General features: G+C 36.1%; 1 protein-coding gene across 1 annotated transcript in view; it reads left to right on the top strand.

The window, feature by feature from the left end:
• Nucleotides 1–231: 231 nt before the first annotated feature.
• Graf (GTPase regulator associated with FAK) overlaps nucleotides 232–22,145 on the top strand; it is a 184,301-nt gene continuing 162,387 nt past the window's right edge. Inside the window, exon 1 of the mRNA XM_074183358.1 lies at nucleotides 232–574. Within this exon, the coding sequence (XP_074039459.1) occupies nucleotides 388–574 (187 nt within the window). The 5' untranslated portion in view covers nucleotides 232–387. The remainder of the gene's footprint in view (nucleotides 575–22,145) is intronic.

A 22,145-nucleotide genomic window follows, 5' to 3' on the forward strand; every position in this document is an offset into this window, starting at 1 on the left:
TGAACAGTGTTGACGATTTATGTGTTTACTAGATGACTAGATGGGTACTTGGAAAATCAAAAATCCAAATGGTTTATTGGTTTGGTTATTATTGTGACTAGCGGCGTATGTTGAGTTGCATACTCTTCAAACATGTCATCGGTATACGGATGATGAAGGAAGAATTATCTTTGTTGTTTGACGTTTATCACCTTATTGCGCAAGTCTACGTTCAATTCCTACAGGTTGTTTTTTTACTTCATGTTTTCATCAGTCCGAGAGTCAAGAATCCTGTGTACGCGAGTGACGTTCTTTGCTGAACTTTCATAACTAATTATTTGTAATCGTGTATTAAAATACTTGTGAAGTGTCGTGTATACGTAACTTTGGACCTGTTCCTATTCATGGATGCTGAGTGTGTGTGAGAATATCAATATGGGGGTTATTTTGCCTCCTTTGGAATTCACAGAGTGTTTGAACGATAGTCCGTTTTTTCGAGAAAATCTGCATAAGCATGAGAGGGAACTTGAGAAAACTAATCAACATATCAAAAGAATCATCAAAGAGGTGAAAGATTTACTCTCTGCCGCTAAACGTAAGTATTTTTTTTCCTTTTATTGATGAAAAATAATCTCAATTGAGTAGTTGTGAATATTTGATGTTATGGCGCTTTAACTCATCATTGGTATTTGACCTGCATTTCTCAATGTTTTTATTGTTGTGATTATGTTCATTCACAGTTATAACATACAGATACTGAACCATGTTCTTCTATAATGTTTTATATTACAAAATATATTTTTTTAACAGTATAGTACCTATTTTTCAGTTCCAAAAAAAATAAAAAATGAAAATGTTTAATGTATGTTCCTCAGTATTGAGGAAAGCATGGAATAAATACAGTTTTAACTTTTGAAAATGATTCACCTCTAAGATAACATGAAAATACCCTACTTAAGAAACCATTTTCAAATATTAGAAAATATATTTGTTTATCACCCAAATTTTTTTCTGTTTTTTTTTACAGGGAGGCGGAAGCTTTCCTAACCCTCAACATAAATTAAAATCCCATTTTCTTTGATATCAGTTCGAATGAAGTAATATAATATTTTAATATAATGACTATATTTATTCATCTCACTAGTTTTGTACTGTTAGAACGAAATTTCAATCTTTATCTCAAAAACCTCAAAAAAAAAAAGAAAACGGGAGCCCCCCGTTTACTTTTGGATAATGGTATAGTTTGTTTTGTAGACTCTGAAAGTCCCTCTAGAAAAATTCTGAGCTTAAAGTCATTTGAGCTTCCCCGTTTAGTTAGCAGAATCACTTTGGATTTTAATATTCATTTTCAAACAACAATTTTAGGCTAAGTGTTATTTATCAAGCTGAAGATTTGATGTTAAGAATTATTATTGATGGAGCAAGTCATGAATAATCTAGATAAATCATCTCTGATATTGAAAGGGATGGCTGGAATTTTTTTATACTCCTTTCCAAAAGGGTATCTGCTACATGAGTGGAAGGCGCTGAACTTGCAGTCATTGATTCTGCTTCTAACATTCGGGTCCTTAATTTTTTTTAAGTGAAACTGACTTGTGATGCACAGTTTGGAAGCTTTGGTGTAGTAATGAATATTACTGAAGTTTTATCCCAACACCAAACCGTTATTTTGAACTGTTTAATCTTCCTCTTGAAGATTATTACTTGGTGATCGAAACACGTGTCGAGGTGTTAAAATAACGGTTTGGTATTGGGATAAAACTTCAGTAATATTCAAGTGTAATTGAGTTAATGAGAGTACTACCTGATGTACCTAACTACATTCGGTTCTTGTATTCTTATGGAAGCTTGCATCATGGTAAAATATTCTGGTTTGAAATTTAAACAGTACTGAATAGAATTGATGTATGTATATATAACTCTGGAATATGAAATAAAGAGAAAAAGACAAGTTCGATAAAATTTTCTATTTTGGGCAACTAGAATAATCTCTTTTCAGATCGAGAATATCAGTCGGTGTTTTTTAAATATTCGCCAAAAACTAAAATCGTCGAATTTTATTTTATGGCTCTATCACCTCCATTTCGAATGATATAAAAAAAGCCAGGAAACTTTCAATACTGTTTCATATGTGTTATAATCTAATGTGAACCAATTTGCAATGCGTCGTTTCATTCATTAGATTTCATCATCAACTTAATTTTTTTGAATATGGACCTCTATTTTTTTCATCACTTTTTGTAGCTACAGCAAACAAGTTCAGCTACGTATTACAATGCATATTTATATTTCGCGACGTTTCTCACATCATCACCTTATGGTCATACAATTCCCGGTCATAACTACCTCAAAAAAGTTGGGAGCAATATTTTTTGGGTCCTGATCTCCAAGCTCCACATATTGGAAGAACATGTTATATACCAAGTAGCAAACAGAAAAAAGTCAAAATATTCCTAAGCATCTACATCGTTTACGATATCTCATTGAAAGTCCATCGTTTACTTAAACACATATTCGCTCTTGCAATTAGTATTTTTATGTCAATTTTCCAGCATTTGTTTAGTTATGCAAGCTCTCCTTATTGTTTCTTTCAATTCGTCAATATTGCCAGAATTTGAGCCGAATATCTTGTCTTTAATGAAGCCCCACAATGAAAAGTCCAGAAGAGTCAGGTCAGGCGAACGTGGTGGCCATTTAACAGGATCATTGTTTCCCATCCATCGTCCTGACATGGTCGTATTGAGAAAATTTCTACAAATAGTTCTGCGATGTGACGGAGCTCCATCATTTTCGAAATACTGATATTTTCTCAGAATATTTTCTCACCAAAAATCACTTTATTGTTTTTCAAAATAATCCCCATGAAGATCTATATACTTTTGCATGCGTTTGAACCAATTGTCGAAGCACTTATGCCACTGTGATTGAGGTATCTCCAAAACATGCATTCTTAATGCAGCAACCCCTTCTTCAGGTGTCGAAAAACGTTGACCACTCAGTTTGTTTTTTACGTGCGGGAATAAAAAGAAGTCAGTCGGTGCCATGTCAGGACTATACGGCGGATGACAAGTCAAATCGATGGTTTGGGTGATCAAAAATGCAGTTGTTTGAGCCGATGTGTGAGAGCTCGCATTGTCGTGGTGATGAGTGATCGGTCTTCATGATGAGTGATCGGTTGCGACATGTCCAGTTTTTCCGAAAAAACAAGCGACCATTTGCTTGGAAGTGCTTCGTGGGTAACAACTGTTGTTGGATTTGGCTCATCTTGAAATACCCATACAGTCGACTGAGCATTTTGAGCATTTCCTTCGACCAATCGACACAACCCTTTTGTGAGCGATTAACAAATTGTGTGGGATCCAACGCGAACAAATTTTTTTTTGACAGTCAAATGTTTATGCATGGCGATCTTGCAATATCAGTTCGCGCACAGCATCAATGATTTTGGACGACCTTGAGGAAATTCGTCTTGAAGTGAACTACGACTACGATTGAATTTACCATACCATCGATAAACACTGGTCCTTGATGGAGCTTCATCGTCAAAAATTGAATTAAGTTCATCCATGCACTGTTGTTGAGTTAAGTCACGTCGAATGTTGTAAACATAATCGCACGAAAATGTTCACGATTTAATTCCATTTTTGGGCTAAGACGAATCTTTTAAGTTACTGTAAACAACACAAATAACGCGCGTATGGCAAAACGTTCTGAGTACGTATAAGGTATAAAAAATGTCCAACTTCACGATAGAGCTGTCAGTGGCCAGATTGCAACACTAGGGTTGCCAAATCCCGAAACATAAAAGGCATCCTATCGTGATATAAAACCAGAGTCAAATACCAACATCGTAGTTTCTGCGTTGGGTATAACGGGAAAGACAACTCGAGCGTAAAACTCGGGCACTGCCACCGTCACCACATCGCCATGGATGTTTACTGCAGTAGTAGACGAAACGTCAGGCATAAAAACCGGCAAATCACGGCCAAAAACCCCGAAAAATAGCTTTCAAACAATGTTTTCGTTGAAAAATGGAAATTTATCGATTCAATTTTGAGGTCTTGTGGTGTTACTTTTGATTAATATGACAAACGGCAGTACTGCTCATAATCATTTGAACGTTTGAACTTTATAGCACTTGCTGCTCGAGCAGTAAAATCTGACGAATTTCATTGCTTCTGCAGTGGTTATTACTGCCCATGGATAAACGGCTCAACACTATGCCTGTTTCTACAACCAAGTCTATAACTGATGTCTCGGTTTTTAAACTGATATTTCAATAATTAATAATTGATATGACCCACCAACGACATCACAAATCAACCCGAGTTAAATCTTCGTTAGGAATTCTATTCAACAGTCGAGTTGCACGACGAAGGTCAATTTGTCACAGTCATACCATTTGGGTGACCCGAACAATGTACAAGGAAATAACAATTTGTTCTGAATATGGCATCGAATCACGTCGATGGAATTATAATAAAGTGCAAGTGAGAGGATAGCAGTATGTGGAATGCACAATGATGCCACAGGAGGAATGAATGGTAATGATTTATAGGCTTGATCCTGGAAAGATGAAAATGTACCCGGCTATACTTTCTGAAACATCCCTGTGTTCTATCAACTTGATGTCTGATGGAACCACTTTTTACACCAAAACTTTTACTTTCGACTATCGACAAGGGTGGGAACAGAACAGAAAAAAATGATGGAACCCTTAGAATGAAAATAGTCCAGTCAATGACCGCATGAAATATGCGGAAGTTTGACATGAGAGCTTCTTTAAGAGTAAACATACTGAGAGTTTTCCCCCTGGCAGGTGGGGGAAAGGGGGGTAGGGGGGTAGATTCCAATTTTTTAATTTTTCAATTATCTCCGAGGTTATATCTTGGCAATGGTTTTTGAGATATACGCTAGTGAATATCGAGAGATATCTAAAATAAAACTCATTTTTACCTTGTTTTTGTAAAAATTTTGCTTCTGTTAACGTTAGAAACAGTTATAGAGCTTTATATATAATCACGTTTGCCTCTTCAGTGAATTCGACAATCAAGATCAAGAGCAATGAAAAAGTTTCCGTGGATACATTCTTTGGTTTTTAGTGAATTTCCATTACCAAGAAATCTGACGAGGATTTGGGGAATCATATGCAATATGTATTGACTTCTCAACTCCTTTCTTCAACGAAAGCGGAATGAGAAAATGAATAAAGTCAGCAACATACACATTGTTTAAGGAAATTAATGAGGAAAGTGAATCAGGTATCTTAGAATTCTTTCTTGTTGGGGATTCCTAAACCACAAAGTTGTTTAGCAAATAGAGACAACTGTAGCAACCCTTTGTGGTTAAATTTCTGAAGATCCATCATAATGAAAGAGGTTATGGAATGGTTTTTGAGGTACACTGACGCAACAAAAAACCAGCTGAACAGAGTCTTCAGTATCGGCTCAATAGATTTGTTGACATTGAAATCAGCTTGGAAAGTGAAATTCAAGTAAAACAAGAGGATTTGCTAGTCAACTGTTTTATTAAGAATCAGCTGATGAACCTGCTGATGACGCAGCTGTATAAAAACGGGATAATTACCTTCAGGTGATGCTGACATTGATATTGCAAAGACAGCTATAAATAGATTGCAAAATTTCTCGGTAGTTTTTGGTGGAACAAACATCATTTCGCTGTTCTCTTGGCAGCCAAAACCCCAGCTACTCGTGACATTTTGCAGGTAAAAACTGGAAGAGGAAACGCCAGGAGTATTGCGTTTTTTCCTCTGACTCCTTCGTGATATTGGTATTGTGGAAGGTAGCTCCAAAGTGAGTGAACCTATTCGACCGTACTACAACCCGTGAGGGTTCATTTATAAAGGCAGCTGCAAACATGAAGTCTTGTCTCTCAACTCTTTCTCTAACTGAAGCGGCTGTTGAGCCACGTACATCCATGACGTACCACCGAATCGTAATTGGAAGGGGTGGGATAAGCAACTAGTTCCGAAACTCTAAGAGTTGAATGTTGGTCCTGACGAAATCTTGAGGATGTTTTTTTCGATGCGCGAAAGATTGTGACAATGGCAGATGTGGTTGTAGAAAATCATCTTTAAACTGCTCTAATGCATCTTCGAACTACAAGGGCATTTGTAACAACGCAGTCGGAGGAATAAATGATGAAGAAGGTAAAATTGGTGAAGAAGGTAAAATTGATAAACAGTTGATGACGAAGATGAATGTTTCGATGACAAACCTGTAAATACTTTCATTATAAGTTGAAAATAAAGTAAAAAAAGTATACATGAAATTGAAGTAAATTCAATTACTCTACAACTGTGTCTCCGACAATTTTCATGAGAAACGGTCGTGAGACTCACTAGACGCAAATGTTTGACGAGAAATTAGGTGAGAATGATTTTTTTTCGAAATCTATCTATATTCAATAACGTATTATCTTGGAGAATCTAACTATGGTAACTTCTTTCTCTCACTTCCACTATATGCTCACCTCTCAGGGGAGCAGAGTTTTAGTATTATTACCTACCACCTAACTACTCCTACCTTAACCGTGAAGTCAAAAACTCTCGCTTATTTCACGCCCTATACATCCCTCGTTGGGCACTCATCAATTGGGCTAGGAGATAAAATAACCCCCCAATTAGATCTCTGAGCTGATTAGACAGCATCATTCTACATAAATAATCTGAAGACCACTATTTCTGATAATAACCAAGATATTTCTACGATCTATACAGAAGGAAATAGCACAGTAGAATAATACAACCAGTAGGTTCTCTTACCACGTGATCCACCCGAGTTGCCGGGGACCTTCAACCGCTCTTAGGATGAGATTCTCATCCAACGCGTTCAGTGCTGTAGTATCGAAGGATTCGACGTCCCACCGGCATCGGATTAGTTATAATAAACGGTCGGAAATTGATATTATGTTTAGTTTATTCGCTGTTGTTATTATTATTTTTAGTTTTTGTAGTTAGTTATAAGTAATTCACCCTAAAATATGCTATAATAACCTTAAATTTCATTTTTACATGAGCGCACGCTTATGGTAAAAAATCCAAATTGGCTCCACACTTCGTTTCGAGGTCAACGAGAACTTTGTGAATTTATGAATGAAAGCAGTGGAAGTGGACTTACTGTGGATGATATTTACTATGGAAATAGCATAGTTGCTGAAGACCCCAATAGTAACTCCTGTGAAGATTTTTGCAGTATCAGAGGAATGGAGTTAGATATTTATTCGGTGCCTCATATTCTGGCACTTTCCGAAACCAAAGTCAGTGGTAAAACGAATCTCTTTATCTTTCTGTACCGAGGCTACGGCTTCCAGTCCCGATTGAGACAAAACTTTGAAATTTCCCTCTTTACCTGAAGCGAAACGTGAAACCGAAAACCTGATTCGGTCCGCGGTGGGGACATATGTGCTCTGCTGCCAGGTTTGGAAACATCTTTGTGAAGATATTTCCTTACCATCAAATCGATATTTTTAATAATTCTACGCAATTTTTTCTCTGTATCGCCCTACAATGTTTTCCATACGCAAACACTGTCATTACTCGTGCGATTTGGGGCAAACATAATCACCGATATTGACAGTTAGATCACGTTTTCTTTTTGTTCCGCTTATGGTAACTTTAGCCGATGCATGTGTAGGTATTTGTCGATTGTTATTGATGTAGATACACGACGAAACACTACTAAGGAGCAGTAATGGTAATGGGTATTGATTAATGCGTTTTATCGCGATTAGTCTGTGCCCATAAGCCAAAACTGAATTCGACTCTCGTCTGGCTACTTTCACTTTCTCTCTCAACTTTCATTATAAACAATGGAATGGAGTGAGTAGTAGACATTAGTCAGATTGTCGAACAAGGAGAAGGTTTCACTATCCAGTTTCGGTGGTGGTTGGTTGAACTTTGCGAATTGGTGTCCTACCCAGTCGGTGTTGCGGAAAGCAGTTTTGTGTTTTTCCCCACTAAGGAGTGTTAAACATATGTACAGGGTGTTTATTAAACACGCGTCAAAAATTTAAGGGACTATTCCTTGGACTACTCTAAGGATATTTTGTCCTTTGATGATTTTTGATTTGTTTAGAAAATACGGAGAGAAAAAAATTTAAGAGTAACAATTTATTACCAAAAATTACATGTAATGTTTCTTAATCTACAAGAAGTGTTGAAAATGACTCGCCCCCGTTCGGAGGCAAGAATCCAATCTTCTTCTCATCGACTCCCAAACTCTTTCAAAAACACCAGGATCGTTTCTGATTGCGTTACACTTAGCAATTATCCGATATCTCAAATCTTCCACTGGAGTAGTATAAACTAATGACTTTAGGTGGCCCCATAAGAAATTATCCAGGGGGTTTAAGTCCGGTGAACGAGCAGGCCATAAATGAGGTCCACCTCGACCGATCCAGCGATCTCGGTATGATACTGTTGAAAACTCGCGACCCAATATGCTAAAATGCGCTGGTGCACCATCGTGCATAAACCGCATTGCATTTCTTGTAACCAATCGCACATCTTTCAGAAACTGAGGTAGCGTTTGTTCCAAAAAGTTGCGGCATACCTCGTCGGTAAGTCTTCCTGGCAGAAATACCGGTCCAATTAGGAAGTCATCAACAATTCACCTAAACGTTTAACGAGAACTGATGTTGAAAGCAAACTTCAAGCACCTCATGTATGTTCTTCAGCCCAAACATGATCATTGTGAAAATTCCTTATGACGTTTCTTGAGAAGCTAACTTAGTCGGTAAAAATAATAAGCGTCAGTTATTGAGGGATTTGAACCAATCTGCGCAAAAACCATTGACAGAATGCAATGGAGGAAAATAAGCAGGAAAAAGTGCCTGAACTCGTTGTATGAGGCATGGATACAACAAATAGTTGTGGATGGGTACCAATGTTAATAATTTTAAAATTATCAAAATTGTTATTGTCGAAATTTTTTTTGCCCCGTATCTTCGAAACAAAGCGCCCTATCAAAAATCATCAAAGGACAAAATATCCTTAAAATAATCCAAGGAATAGTCCCTTGTTTTTTTTCTGCATGATTATCACAACACAACAAAGTTTTTGTTTCGGGGTTGAAATTAGATGATTTTAATGTATTTCCACGTGTTAAAACCGAAAGTGACCATAAAAATTATATATTAGCTCTTGTTTTCAAGATATAGTATCATTATATTATATATATGTATATTGAGTTTTCAACAAATGAAATATTTCATCACCAACAGTTGGTACACATGTTTGTTTACATAACACCCCTCTCATCAGCTGTTCTTAAGTAGTAAACATAACCTATGTGAGTTTGTCAATTGTACGCACGTGGTTGCTATTGAAATTATCGTGTGAAGTTGATTTTTAAATTAATTTAAGTGCTGATCTGAAATGCCTCGAAAGTGTGTGAATTCTGTCGATAGCTTTTGCTATATATGTGGTGAAATAACATTTAAGGTTCAGAAACGTAAAATGACACCTATCGTTAAGACAGCCTATGAACATTATTTTGGTGTGAAAGTTGGCGACCAAGATAAATCATGGGCTCCTCATATATGTTGTAATTCTTGTTCCGTCATATTGCGAGAGTGGCTGAAAAATAAAAACCGGGCAATGGCTTTTGCAGTACCTATGGTTTGGCGTGAGCCTACCAATCATACAGACGACTGTTAATTCTGCTTAACTCCTCCCATTAAGCAAGGTTTATCTATGAAGAAAAGAGGAACGGTTAAATACCCTAATCTCCCATCTGCTCTTCGGCCTGTATCACACTCAGACAATTTGTCAGTCCCTTCTCCACCCCAAAACTATGAAATTTTAGAGGAAGGTGATGAAGACTGTTTAGAAGGAGCAACCCATCCTTCTACATCCTATGACCCTGATTTTGAGGTAAGCGATAGGTCTAGTGATCCGCACAGAATTAGTCAAGCAGAGTTGAGTGACCTTATAAGAGATCTTCGCTTGTCTAAGGAAAAGGCTGAGCTGTTAGGGTCAAGACTACAACAGTGGAATCTTCTAAAACATGATGTGGAAATATCTCAGTACAGACAGCGTCAAAAAGATTTGCTTCCTTTTTTTGAGAAAAAAGAAAACCTCGTAGTTTGTTCTGATGTTAATGGTTTGATGGACTGCTTGAATTTGGATCACACTCCATCTGAATGGAGACTGTTTATAGACTCTTCAAAACTAAGCTTAAAAGCTGTACTTCTGCATAATGGAAATCAGCTACCCTCTATTCCTATAGGTCATGCAGTTCACATGAAGGAAACGTATATAAATATGAAAACACTTCTCCAATCAATCAAATATGAACAACACAAGTGGCACATCTGTGGTGATCTGAAAGTCATTGCTATACTCCTAGGAATGCAATTAGGGTTCACCAAGTACTGTTGTTTTTTGTGTCTGTGGGATAGTCGGGATAGAAAATCTCACTATAAAAAAATGAACTGGCCTACACGAGACCTAAACCCTAATGAGAAAAATGTAGTTTACGAGCCTCTTGTAGATCCTAAGGATGTTCTCCTTCCCCCATTACATATTAAGTTGGGACTAATGAAAAACTTTGTGAAGGCCATGGACCAGGAAGGACAAGCTTTTAAGTACTTGAGAGCAAAGTTTCCCAGGTAGAGTGATGCTAAAGTCAAGGAAGGCATCTTTATTGGGCCTCAAATCCGTGAAATCGTAAATGATCCTGCTTTTGACATGATTTTAACAGGAAATGAAAAAAGAGCCTGGGAAGCCTTTAAGGGGGTTGTACATGGGTTTTTAGGTAACAAAAGAGATGATAACTTCACAGCATTGGTTAAAGAGCTTCTTCAAGCTTACCACCAACTTGGATGCAACATGTCCTTAAAAATTCATTTTCTTCACTCTCATCTTAATTTCTTCCCACAAAACTGTGGAGCTGTGAGTGACGAACATGGAGAAAGATTCCATCAAGACATTGCCTTAATGGAACAGAGATATCAGGGCCGTTGGAATGAAGCAATGCTTGCAGACTACTGCTGGTCTGTGTGTAGGGATGCTCCAGAAGTGTTTTATAAAAGACAAGCTAAACGACAGCGATCTTACAATGAATCGGATGGACTTAATTGAAATTTGGTGGTACAAACTTCTTTTATTTGTCAAAACACTAAGAATAATGTTTTTTTTTTATTAATTTTGTACTTAAAATATTCTAAAAGAAACATAACAATATTGTTTTATGTACTTTCACTTTTCACGTATAGTATAACTACTCTTTAAGATTAAGTACTGTGTATCTCAAAAACCAGAGCTAATAAAAATTTTTCATTGTTATTTTCGTTTTTATCACCCCAAAATTAGTAGAAATTGAATAATTTAGTGTAGGAAACATTCAAAAAATATTTTTTTGTTGTGTTGTGATTAGACACTCTGTATAGGGTCTCCCAACAAGGACTTCCGAACTTTAACAGTTGATAACGGACTTCTTGTTGAAGCTACATCTGTCAAATTAGTTGTCATTTATTCAGTTCGTTTTGCCAAATCATACTGAACAAATATAGTACTAACCAACACGTATAAATAATTTTTTTTATCAAAATGGGTGTTCTGTTCCGGACAACGTACCGTGCGCTTCGCTCATTTCACGATCGCCATAATCGTTCTACCGAGAGGAATATTCGCAATGTGGTGGATAAATTTGAGTCCACTGGTTTCACACACACACGTACCCCTGTACGTCGATGAAACGCAAGATACGGCGAATACATCGCCGCTGTCTGTGAGAGTGTGCAAGAGAATCCGAGGCAGTCGATTTCGCGTCCCACAAGACTTCGGCCTTTCGCAGACCACAACTCGGCGAATGTTACGTCGTGACTTGGGCCTGCAGCTGTACAAAATTCATCTGACCTCGGAACATGAATGTAAACGACCATATACAACGACGTTTGTTCGCTGAATGGACTGTACTTTTCATCGAAAAATCATCTTCAGCGATGAGGCCCGTTTCTGGGTACGTGGATGAACAAAATTGTCGAATTTGGGACGATTCCAATCCACAAGAGATCCAAGAGCATCCAGCGTACCCCGAAAAGTCACTGTTTGGTGCGGATTTTGGGCTGGCGGCGTTATCGGTCCATATTTCTTTGAGAACAACGTCGACCAGGCCATCACTGTCAACGGCGAGCACTCTAGGTCGATGATTACCAACTTCTTTTGGTCTGAATTGGATGATTTGAACACCAACGATATGTAGTTTGAATAGGACGGCGCTACATGCCACATAGCTCATGCCACATTAGATATTCTGCACGTGCGATTTGAGGGCATGGTCATCTCACATGAACTGGCCACCGAGTTCGTGCGATTTGACCCCGTTAGACTTTTTCTTGTTGGGTGTTCTTGAGTGATTTGTGGCTTATTCGCAAGTGCGAGCCACAAATCACAGTGGTTCTCAAAGCCAACATAACCACGCCATCGGTCAAATTCAGCCTGATTTTGTGCCAGAGTGATGAAAAATTGAACGTTTTGGATGCGCTCCACCCAGAGAACCCATGGCGGACTTTTGAGTGATGTTATATTTCGCTCATAATGGCACCAAAGGGGTGTTTTTGTGATACACTGTTTGGAACCGTTGGTGTAGTAATGAATATTATTGGAGTTTAGTCCCAACCCGAAACTGTTATTTTAACACCTCGACACGTGTTTCGATCACCAAGTGATCATCTTCAAGAGGAAGATCAAACTGATCACTTCCTGAGGAGTAGGCAGATTGAGACATCGATGAAGTTATATTTTTTTCAAAAGTGCTTCAAAGTTGAAGCCGAAACGTCAAAAAACTGAAAACTAGACGCGGTTCAATTCGGACTTCACATTCTCATACAGGTAAATATTCTTCGTAATAACGAAGATTGGAAAAAATGTTAGTTAATCCTATACCTTTTTGAAAAATCATTTTTCTCCGTCGGGACTTTGAAGTGTTCAGATAACAGATAATTTATTAAAATTTTTAAATTGATATTTTGTACTATGTAAAATATTCCATGCAGTATAGTTGTCTTTAGCAGCGGGCAACGTAGTCTGGGTTAGAGCATTTGTTTGAAATGTTATTTGTTTATTATAAAAAAAAGAACGAAAAAGACTTGAAGTGTCTCTTTCTTATCTCGAATAGTTTATGAGTTGTAAAGATTTAAAAGTCATAAAAAACAGATTTAGAGGGTATTTTAGTAAACAATTGTTAAACAATTTTATAAATAATAGGGTTAGAGCATTTCTTTGAAATCTTATTTGTTTATTACTAAAAGGATAACTAAGAAGTCTTGAAATGTCTTTATCCTGTCTCCATTAGTTTATGAGTTATTTTAATAACAATGATGGAGAATCATAAGGAATTGCCAAACGCAAAAATAGAATATTAAAAAAATTGTAAAATATTGGGAATTTTTTACATAAAAAGTGATAAAGGGTTGTTTTTCTTTTTTGGTAGTATTCAAAAATAAATATTTCGTAAAAATTAACTTGTTCAAAACAAATTGTTTATTAAATAAATAAATAATATATAAATTTAAAAGAAAGTTTTTTTTTCAAAATATCGAAGAGAAATAGTAATTAGATTTATAAAAAATAGTTTCTTAATATTCATAATATTCATCACTGATGAAAATCTCCCGAAAAAAAATTCAAATATCTAATAAACAATAATTTTTTTTACAAATAGAGCTAAGAAATTATGAAAAATCATTTTTATGTGACTTTAAATAATAAGAATACGAATTAATTTGAATATTAAAAAAACATTTTCATTGCTTTAATTGAATTTTTCACTTTTTAACGTCTTTGATTATTAATAAAGTGGATATTCAAATTTTTTTAATTTTCCGAACTGGAATCTTTTTTGAAGGCTTTCGAGCTTTACTTTAAGAATTATCAGGGTTTTCATGTAAATTTAAAACTTGTAAAAATTAGTTAATTAACTAAAGTATAGATAGGTATCTAATAAAATAATCACGGGAAAATATTTTTAACATGGATTTTCGTTTATTCAAGTATCTAGAAGGTATGTGAATTTTTTTTCCTCAATAATGTTATTTAATGGGTTAAAATAATTTTTATTGTTCAAGGGTCCGTATCGCTCAGAATATCGAAGAGAAATAGTAATTATGATTTAAAAATAATGCGCGGGACGCGCATCGCCCGCTTTTAGCGCTATTTTCGCCTCTAAATTAAAATTATAAATATGGGTGATATAGTTTCGGGAGGCGGGACTTTTTTTTAGTAAATTTCCTCCTCTTCAAGGATTTTTTTCAAATTTCAGATATCTTTAATATTTTCCGAAATATTTGCAAAAAACCAAACCCCCCCTTTTTTTACTAAATTGTTTATAACTTTTGCAATTTTTTCGAGCCCCTATTGAAATTTTTCAAAGAGTTACTAGAGTACATTCCGAATCGAATGAGAGCCGTGGATCATAATTTGCGGTGCATGCCCTTGGACAGAAGTTCCAAAAAAAGGATCTTGTGACCTAGACTAACGGGCACACAGAGCCCTATTTCCGTCGTCAAATCAGAATTGTAATCGTGTTAGGAATCACACGTTAAAAGGTAAAACCTCGTTAGTTCTTAGCTCGCACAAGTTTCTGAGAGTTGTCGTTCGTATGGGGGCGACAGCTGATTAACGGAAAAACATCTTTTTTTTAAAACATAGAGTTCCGGGGGTAGGTGGGGTTTTTTTAATTGTAAATTTCCTCCTCTTTCAGAATCTTATATTTTATTGTATTGATGTTTTTGAGTTACTAAGAAAACTAAATATCTTTTTTTTTTCAACTCAATTTGTTAATGGGCACTTTACATCCAATAAGCTACCACTCACATTTTCTAGGAGCTTCATGACTATTGAATACGAATTTCAATTTGTGAACCAGGCTATGAAGCCGTAATTATTCAGCCTGATCAACGCGTTCTATCTAGCGAGAGTACGATTCGATTCTACGCTATTTTCCGCCAGGAAAAAATGTGCGGAAGTTGGGCTTGTCGGTATGTATTTGAACAATAAAATAAAGTCTCGGTTCGGTTTTTCTGTCGATTTGCCAACAATGTGGTAATATGTAGACGAGCCTTATCTGTAAGTGGAGACTCTTTATCGTGAGGTTGGCAGATTACGAGTCGAAGGTATCTAGTTTATGTGTATTTGATCGACTTGAGCGTACGGTTGGCCTGAGTTGTTCCACGTAAATAACTGCTATCAAATATTCACGGCCGATGCTTGTATTTTTTGTTGATTGCCAGGTTGTTATAAATTTGAGGCTAACGCGTGGAAAATTACCTCTGTTTTGCTGCCTGAAAGTATAGGGTGAATCAAGTTGAAAATCTTTGTGTTATTAAAAAAATTATATGACGTATCATTTGTTTACAGAAGATAGATGTATAGTCTATCCATTCCCAATTGGAACGGCAATAAAAATAAGAGTACAGTCATAAACATTTGTTTCCTGTGGCCCTTAGTCGCCTAGATAGTTAGTAAACGTGCTATCAAATGTAGTTGACGAATAAAGGCTCGGCTAGCTGGACTGGCTGAATACTAATTTTTTGTCCGTTTCACAATATTTATCAGTGCCGTGTATTCGTGGGGTTAGGTGAGGTAGTGAGTGGTTTTGCAAACCGATTTTTGAAAACTTTTTCTAGAGATCAATTACCCTAACAACAAACTTCAGGAGAAGCACATTGATACTGAATCTAAAGACAAGGGTTATCTGTTTATATACCTAAAGTTTTTTGGCTCGACTTTGTTTGTTAAATGATGATTATCCTAATTGATTTTTCGGTAATTAACTAGTGGAACCACTACCTGCAAATTAATTTGTTAACAATGGATTAAAAGGCGGACACTCTCATGACCTCGGCACCGTTTTAATACGTGCTAAAAACTTATTTTGCAAAAATGATCTTTTTTTTTATGCGAGATATGAAAACCAGTGTCAGGACGGTCAGTCCATAAATAAAGCAAAAATCTTCGGAGATTTATTTGGACCAACAAATTACTAGGATCCCACAAATTGACAAAGGGATTTTTTCACTCAACTTGGTCACCATCAACTTTTTTAAATACGGACCTGTCTTTTTCATTATAGACATTAATAAAGCGATACATTCACAATCCAAGGGTATATATCACATTTGATATTTTTATAGCGTTTCATTTGAAATAACTACCATCATCAATGACAACAATTGTAAATTACGGTCCTGTCGTTACTCATTTTGTAAATTGTAGGTGGAATAATACAAATGATCATTTACATAGGGAAACCAATTTCCAAGAAAGGTTCAGAATGAATGTTTGCTTGGGAATTGTGGGAATAAACATCCTTGGCCCTTTGTTTCACGATGATCATTTGAATAGTGAAATGTATCTTTATTTTCTATTCAATGAATTCGATGGCTACTTAGATGAATTGCCACTGAATATTAGCCACGAAATAAAATATTTTCAACAGGATAGCGCTCCTCCCAGTAATGCAGCAAAAGTAAGGGAACATTTAGATGCAATATTCCCAAGAAAATGGATTGGAAACAATGGACCAATTCACTGGCCAGCTCGATCCTCAGGTCGTACTCCTTTAGAATTTTTGTCTGGGGATACATAAATGATACAGGTTTTTCAACACCAAGTCCAGATATCGACCATCTCGAACAAAAAATTAAAGATGCATGTATTAGTCTTACACCTATTATGCTAGAAAATTGCCACAGAAATTGGCAAAGAGGTCGTCAATTTGAGCATTTAATGTAGATTACCATCTAGCTTTGATTTTCCGTATTGTTTTCGTTTTTCCCAAAAGTTCATGATAAAATAAGCTGTTTTTCTGTTTGATTGTTGTCACTGATGATGTTGGTTATTTCAAATTAAATGCTATAAAAATATCAAATGTGATATACCCTTGGATTGTGAATTTATCGCTTTATCAATATCTGTATAAAAAAAGACAGGTCCGTATTAAAAAAAAAGTTGTTGGTGGCCATTTTGATACGAAACGTTTTATCGAATATTTATTATTACATCGTCATAGTACACTTCGAATACAATTTCTCCGAAATAACAATTCTATTCGAAAAAAACGAAAAACAACATTTTTTGTTTTCCCCGTATAACTCGAGAAGGGCGAGAGTCCCCGTAAATTTTCGTTGACCATTGTATTGTTCCCGATTACAGTTACCTTTTTTCCCATGTTACGGTTTAGAATATAGCAATGTACATTGACTTCTATTGACTATTGACTGTGTATTGTGTATGCCAAACTGTTTTGGTCAATATAGTAAAATTCCAAAAGAACTCTATGAGAAACACATTCGAATACTTTTCAGCAATACTCTCAAGGGCATACAGTTTTTCAAATGTTTTTGTCTGTAAAACTTCAAGTAGTTGGTTTTTGGTATAGTGATCTTCAAAATACACATTGATAACCATTAAAAAACTTTGTATTTCATCTTTCCTCGAATTTTTATTTGGTACTTGTCAAGCGTTGTCAAGAACTATATTACACTATTCGCATCCAAATTTGTGATCAATGTGTTTTCGAACCATTTCTCGAAAATATTAGCTTCCATGTTCTTATGATAGTCAACATTGCAGTCCTCAAGTTTTTTTCCACATAATTTCAAAGAATTTGACAATGCACAATGATTAGTCGCGATCTTTTGTTGGCAGGCATTTAGGCGTACACATTCTCGAACCATCAGTCCACCCTTTCGTAACTTTGTTGTTAGTGTCATACCAAGTTTCGTCCAAATAGAAAATTTGCCGTTGTTCTTGTCTACATTTAGTTATTTGTTCTAAGTATTGTTAGTGTTACGCAATTCCACCATTATCCTGCTTTCCATAACTTCTTGACGTTTATTTATTATTTTAATCTAAATCCTAGTTTCTTTATCCAATTCTGAAGATTTTTGTCACAGCAGCTCACGTTATGGCCGGAAGTATTGAATTTCTTCCTTATGATTTCATTTGCAGGAATCTCATTGCTTTTGTAGCAATTTTTTTCAATGATTTTATTAGATGAACATCTAAAAGTTTTGGTAATCCTGTATCTTGGGTTCATGAGGTTTGTTTTTGACTATTTTACGTAAAGTTGAGAAAGGAATTTCGGTCAAATCTGATATTGCTTATAATAGTTTGTTTCTCTCGAAACCATGGTAAACTTCCGAAGGAAGAAAGAAACAATTGACTATTAAAATTTTATATTTATACTACCGATATGTCTTAGGATGCTAATATGGGAGATTCAAGTGTGCATACCTCTGGGCCTCCACGGAAATAATATGACCAACCAATTGGCCAACATTAAAATCCAATACCGACGTTGAATATGTGGCTAGTTTTGTTTACGTAGACAAACCCTGTATAAACATTCTTAATAAATCCTCATATGGTCTGCTAGCCTTCATCTGACCCATGAAGATTCGACCGTTATTCTAAACATCCCTCCAACCAGAGCCATAAAATAGCGACGGCTGTAGGGTAAACTTTAAGCCCTAATAAAAAATAATGATAAGGGTCTCCCTTGAATTTGGCACGTCCCATTTGTGGCTAGTTGTTTGTAATTTCTCGGAAATATCACGAATTAATCTCGACTCCAACGGCTAATGTGGCGTGAGACTCAGCACGGGGTAGAGGAATGGGGGTAATTATGATTCCCTTAGGCCTTTCGGCGACATTCTAGTTATGAAATATGCAGCGGCTCTTCAAAGGGTTATAAAACGAATGAACGAATTCATTTATATGTACTTCTTTCTAAGTGGTGTATGGCACTGTTTCTAATCATAGAGGCTGAAACTAACGTCCCCTGTTCAAAGGTATGTAGATACGGATTAAATTTGGATGATACGAAGGCATTTTTTAATAGATCGCTGGAAAGTAGAATACTAATAATAATAATAATAGTACCTTGTTCTACCATAGTCGCCTGATGAGTATAGAGGATCCCCTGAAACTAGGCCTACCGCAAGCGCGTGATACCTTAATGCACTTGCTGTCAGCATATGTGGTCTCAGCCTATACTCTTCTTTTTTGTGGTGGGTTTTTGCCTTTGGGAAGTACCAGGGTGGATCATTCGTTATTTGAATGAGAATTTTCAGACAGCTATAGCTATGAACAGGAGCAACAACGTCTCCGAGCACTCCTAGAGGAGAGCGATGTGCAGGATGGAAATCCACCTGTTTTTGACTATGAATCGGATAATGAAGATATTGATGACATACAAATAGATGATGTAGAAATTAATAACACAGACAGCGAGCAAGGCATTTATGAGGGCGAAAATGAAGATACAGAAACTGTCTCCACCTGTCAAAATAGCACCCGTTTGTGCTATGAAGGTCAAGGTGAATAATTATTAGTATACAATTCTGGTCACATAAAAAATAAACTTCTCCATAGGAAAAAAAGACAAATCCTATTGCAAAAAACATCCACCCGCCACAAAAGGAGACAATCTCATTAGAAAGCTGTCATCACCAACAGCAGAAACTAAGAATTTGAAGTCGCCAGTCGCGACGTAACGTAACGTGTGCAACAAAGCAGTAAAGCAGCCGAGAGATCTTACGGAAGCCGCATAGATGGAGATTTAAGGCCAATTCGCCTACTACTTCAATTTCGAAAGGTGCTAAGTTAGTAAATATTTCAGTTGGTTCTATACACAAAGTTTTAAAACTAAACAAAATGAGTATTCTTCAGCAACTCAGTGAGAATGACTATGATAGGAGAATTGAATTTTGTGAAATAATGACTGCGAGAAATCAAAATGACCCGAATTTAATAAAAAATATTTACTTCAGTGATGAATCAACTTTTTTTATTAATGGCTTTGTAAATAAGCATAACTGTATATACTGGGATAAAGAAAATCCACACTTGATTCGAGAGGATCATAAGCACTATCCACAAAAAAATAAACGTCTGGGCTGGAATTCTGGGAAACGAAATAATTGGCCCTATTTTTATTGAAGAAAATTTAACTGGTCAATTGTATTTAAACTTATTGGAAAATGTAATCGATCCACTCATAACACAGTCCTTAGAACGCTAAGTTGATGAAGAAGACAACCCGCTCTTGGATGAACAAACCACTGGCACTGGGTTTAAACATCCCCCTCAATATCAAAATTGACGTGTTTTTTGCCTACAGCAAATTCTCCCTGCTAAACGAAGTACTAGGGGTGGGAACTTTTGAAAAGAAGGCACTGTATAAACAAACGTGCAAGCCTGGCCAATCTGCCTAAGGGTCTCAAAATGCGGCTACAAGACATATCTGGTCCCAGCACGTCGGATGCCCAAGAAAATGTGACCAGATAGGTGTCATTATTGCAGTTACAAAAAGAATAGAAGAACCAGATTCACCTGCTTCAAATGCAATAAATTCATGTGCTTGGAACACCAGTACGTGAAGAATACAAGTTTCAATTAGTGGCACGACCTATGGAGTGTTAATTTTCGGGCTATTTCTGCAGCGCTTTGGTTTAATTTGAATTCGTAGAGAAAAAGTGGCCAAAAACCGCTCAACGACATCATATAGATAGTAATAAGTTGAAAAGAAGCACAAAATTACAATTTTGAAAAAAAAATGAGCAGCATCAATGTATAGAATACAACATTCTCTATTGATCAGTATGTACCATGTCCCTAAGAGAAAAACTGCAATGACAGTAAATATTTTTATGAAAGTGAATAGTTCTCTGCATGAATCTCTGGGATTAACTTCACAGAGGCATCTTGCAGCTCTTTTTTGTAATACCAATACAGAAGACAGAGTTAGACACGCTCCCCAAAATTGTATTCCATATAAAAGCCGGGAATCAATCAATGTTTAGTAAGTCGAAACCCAGATCTTTAGAAACCACTCTCGCCGAACAGCAGTGAATAATCAAACTTAACTCTATTTCACTTTCAATACAACAAACACTTCAACTAAGATTTCAACTATTATTTGAATGTCTATCGCCTTACTAGATCACTTCGCGTACCGCACTGTAACGTCCACTAGCATTATTCTCGCTGATTCTAGAGCGGCAGGGAACATTCGCGCGCTCTTAGCTAAGGCACGATTGGTTTGTGGCAACCAGTGGCGGCCGGCGTTATTTTTTTTGGGGTATGATTTACAACAATATGTTACTCTAGAAATTGTCATCTACCATTTTTTTTATATAGGAATGGGTGTTGATTGTTACCTGGAAAGGGCTCACTGTTGCTTCGTATTTGAAACTAGCCCCACTCTTTTAGAAAACAATAAATGCTAACGATTTATTTTTCGAAAAACGCTTAAGTCGAATAGGTTTGACTTAAAAAAACTATCTTTATGAATGAAGAAAATGTTGGAAGTGTCTCAAACACCAGAATATGATAATAATAGTTGTCGTACGTTTTGGATTATTTGGGATGTCCGTGTGGGTCTTCCAATGAGTTAGCTTTGATACACTTCGCTTTTCTGAAACAAATCTAAAGGACTTGAATCGGGTAACCAAGGAGGCCACTCGACCAGTAACAACAATTTTTACGATTACACCTTTCAAATAGAAAGTATATTTGTTTAAGAAAATGGGACCAATTTTCACTTTAAGCTATACATCAAAGAATTCTCTAGTATGAATAATTTTTTTAAAGAAATCTTCCTCTAATAGAATGTTCGTTCTCCGCTCCGCCTAACTATCTTGCCGTACTCTGCTTTTTCAGTATTTCAAAAATATATCGAAGTCTACTATCATGTTAATGTTTCAACAATTCCAAGCAATAAACTACTATTCTTGGAATATAATGTGCACCTCGCGCTTCCCAAAACGGATTACAGTAGTTTGTTTAGTTTGACCAATATATTTATTCTATAATTTTATGTTTCTTCTTTGTTAATGAGTGTATGATTGATTTTACAGGATCAATCATATGATTGGTAAAATAATTGACGATTTTCAAGTGAAAACAGTGATGTAAGATTATTCGTTTATCGAATATGGCCAACTGATTGAATCCAATCTTTGTTAATACGTTTGTTATTCTGCTATTTTGTTGAGATAATTCAATTAATTACTCTGAAGGAATGAGTAACGGTATCTCAATTTATTGCTAATTTGTCTATCCCACTCAGATAATTTATTTTGGCGCTATGAAAGTGTTTCTAGGTTATATTAGAAATTGTTTTTTGAATCGAATG

The sequence above is a fragment of the Leptinotarsa decemlineata genome, unplaced genomic scaffold, assembly GCF_025532065.1.
Source record: "Leptinotarsa decemlineata unplaced genomic scaffold, Ldec_3_MD MMD2_tig00026336_RagTag_RagTag, whole genome shotgun sequence".
Lineage (NCBI taxonomy): Eukaryota > Metazoa > Arthropoda > Insecta > Coleoptera > Chrysomelidae > Leptinotarsa > Leptinotarsa decemlineata.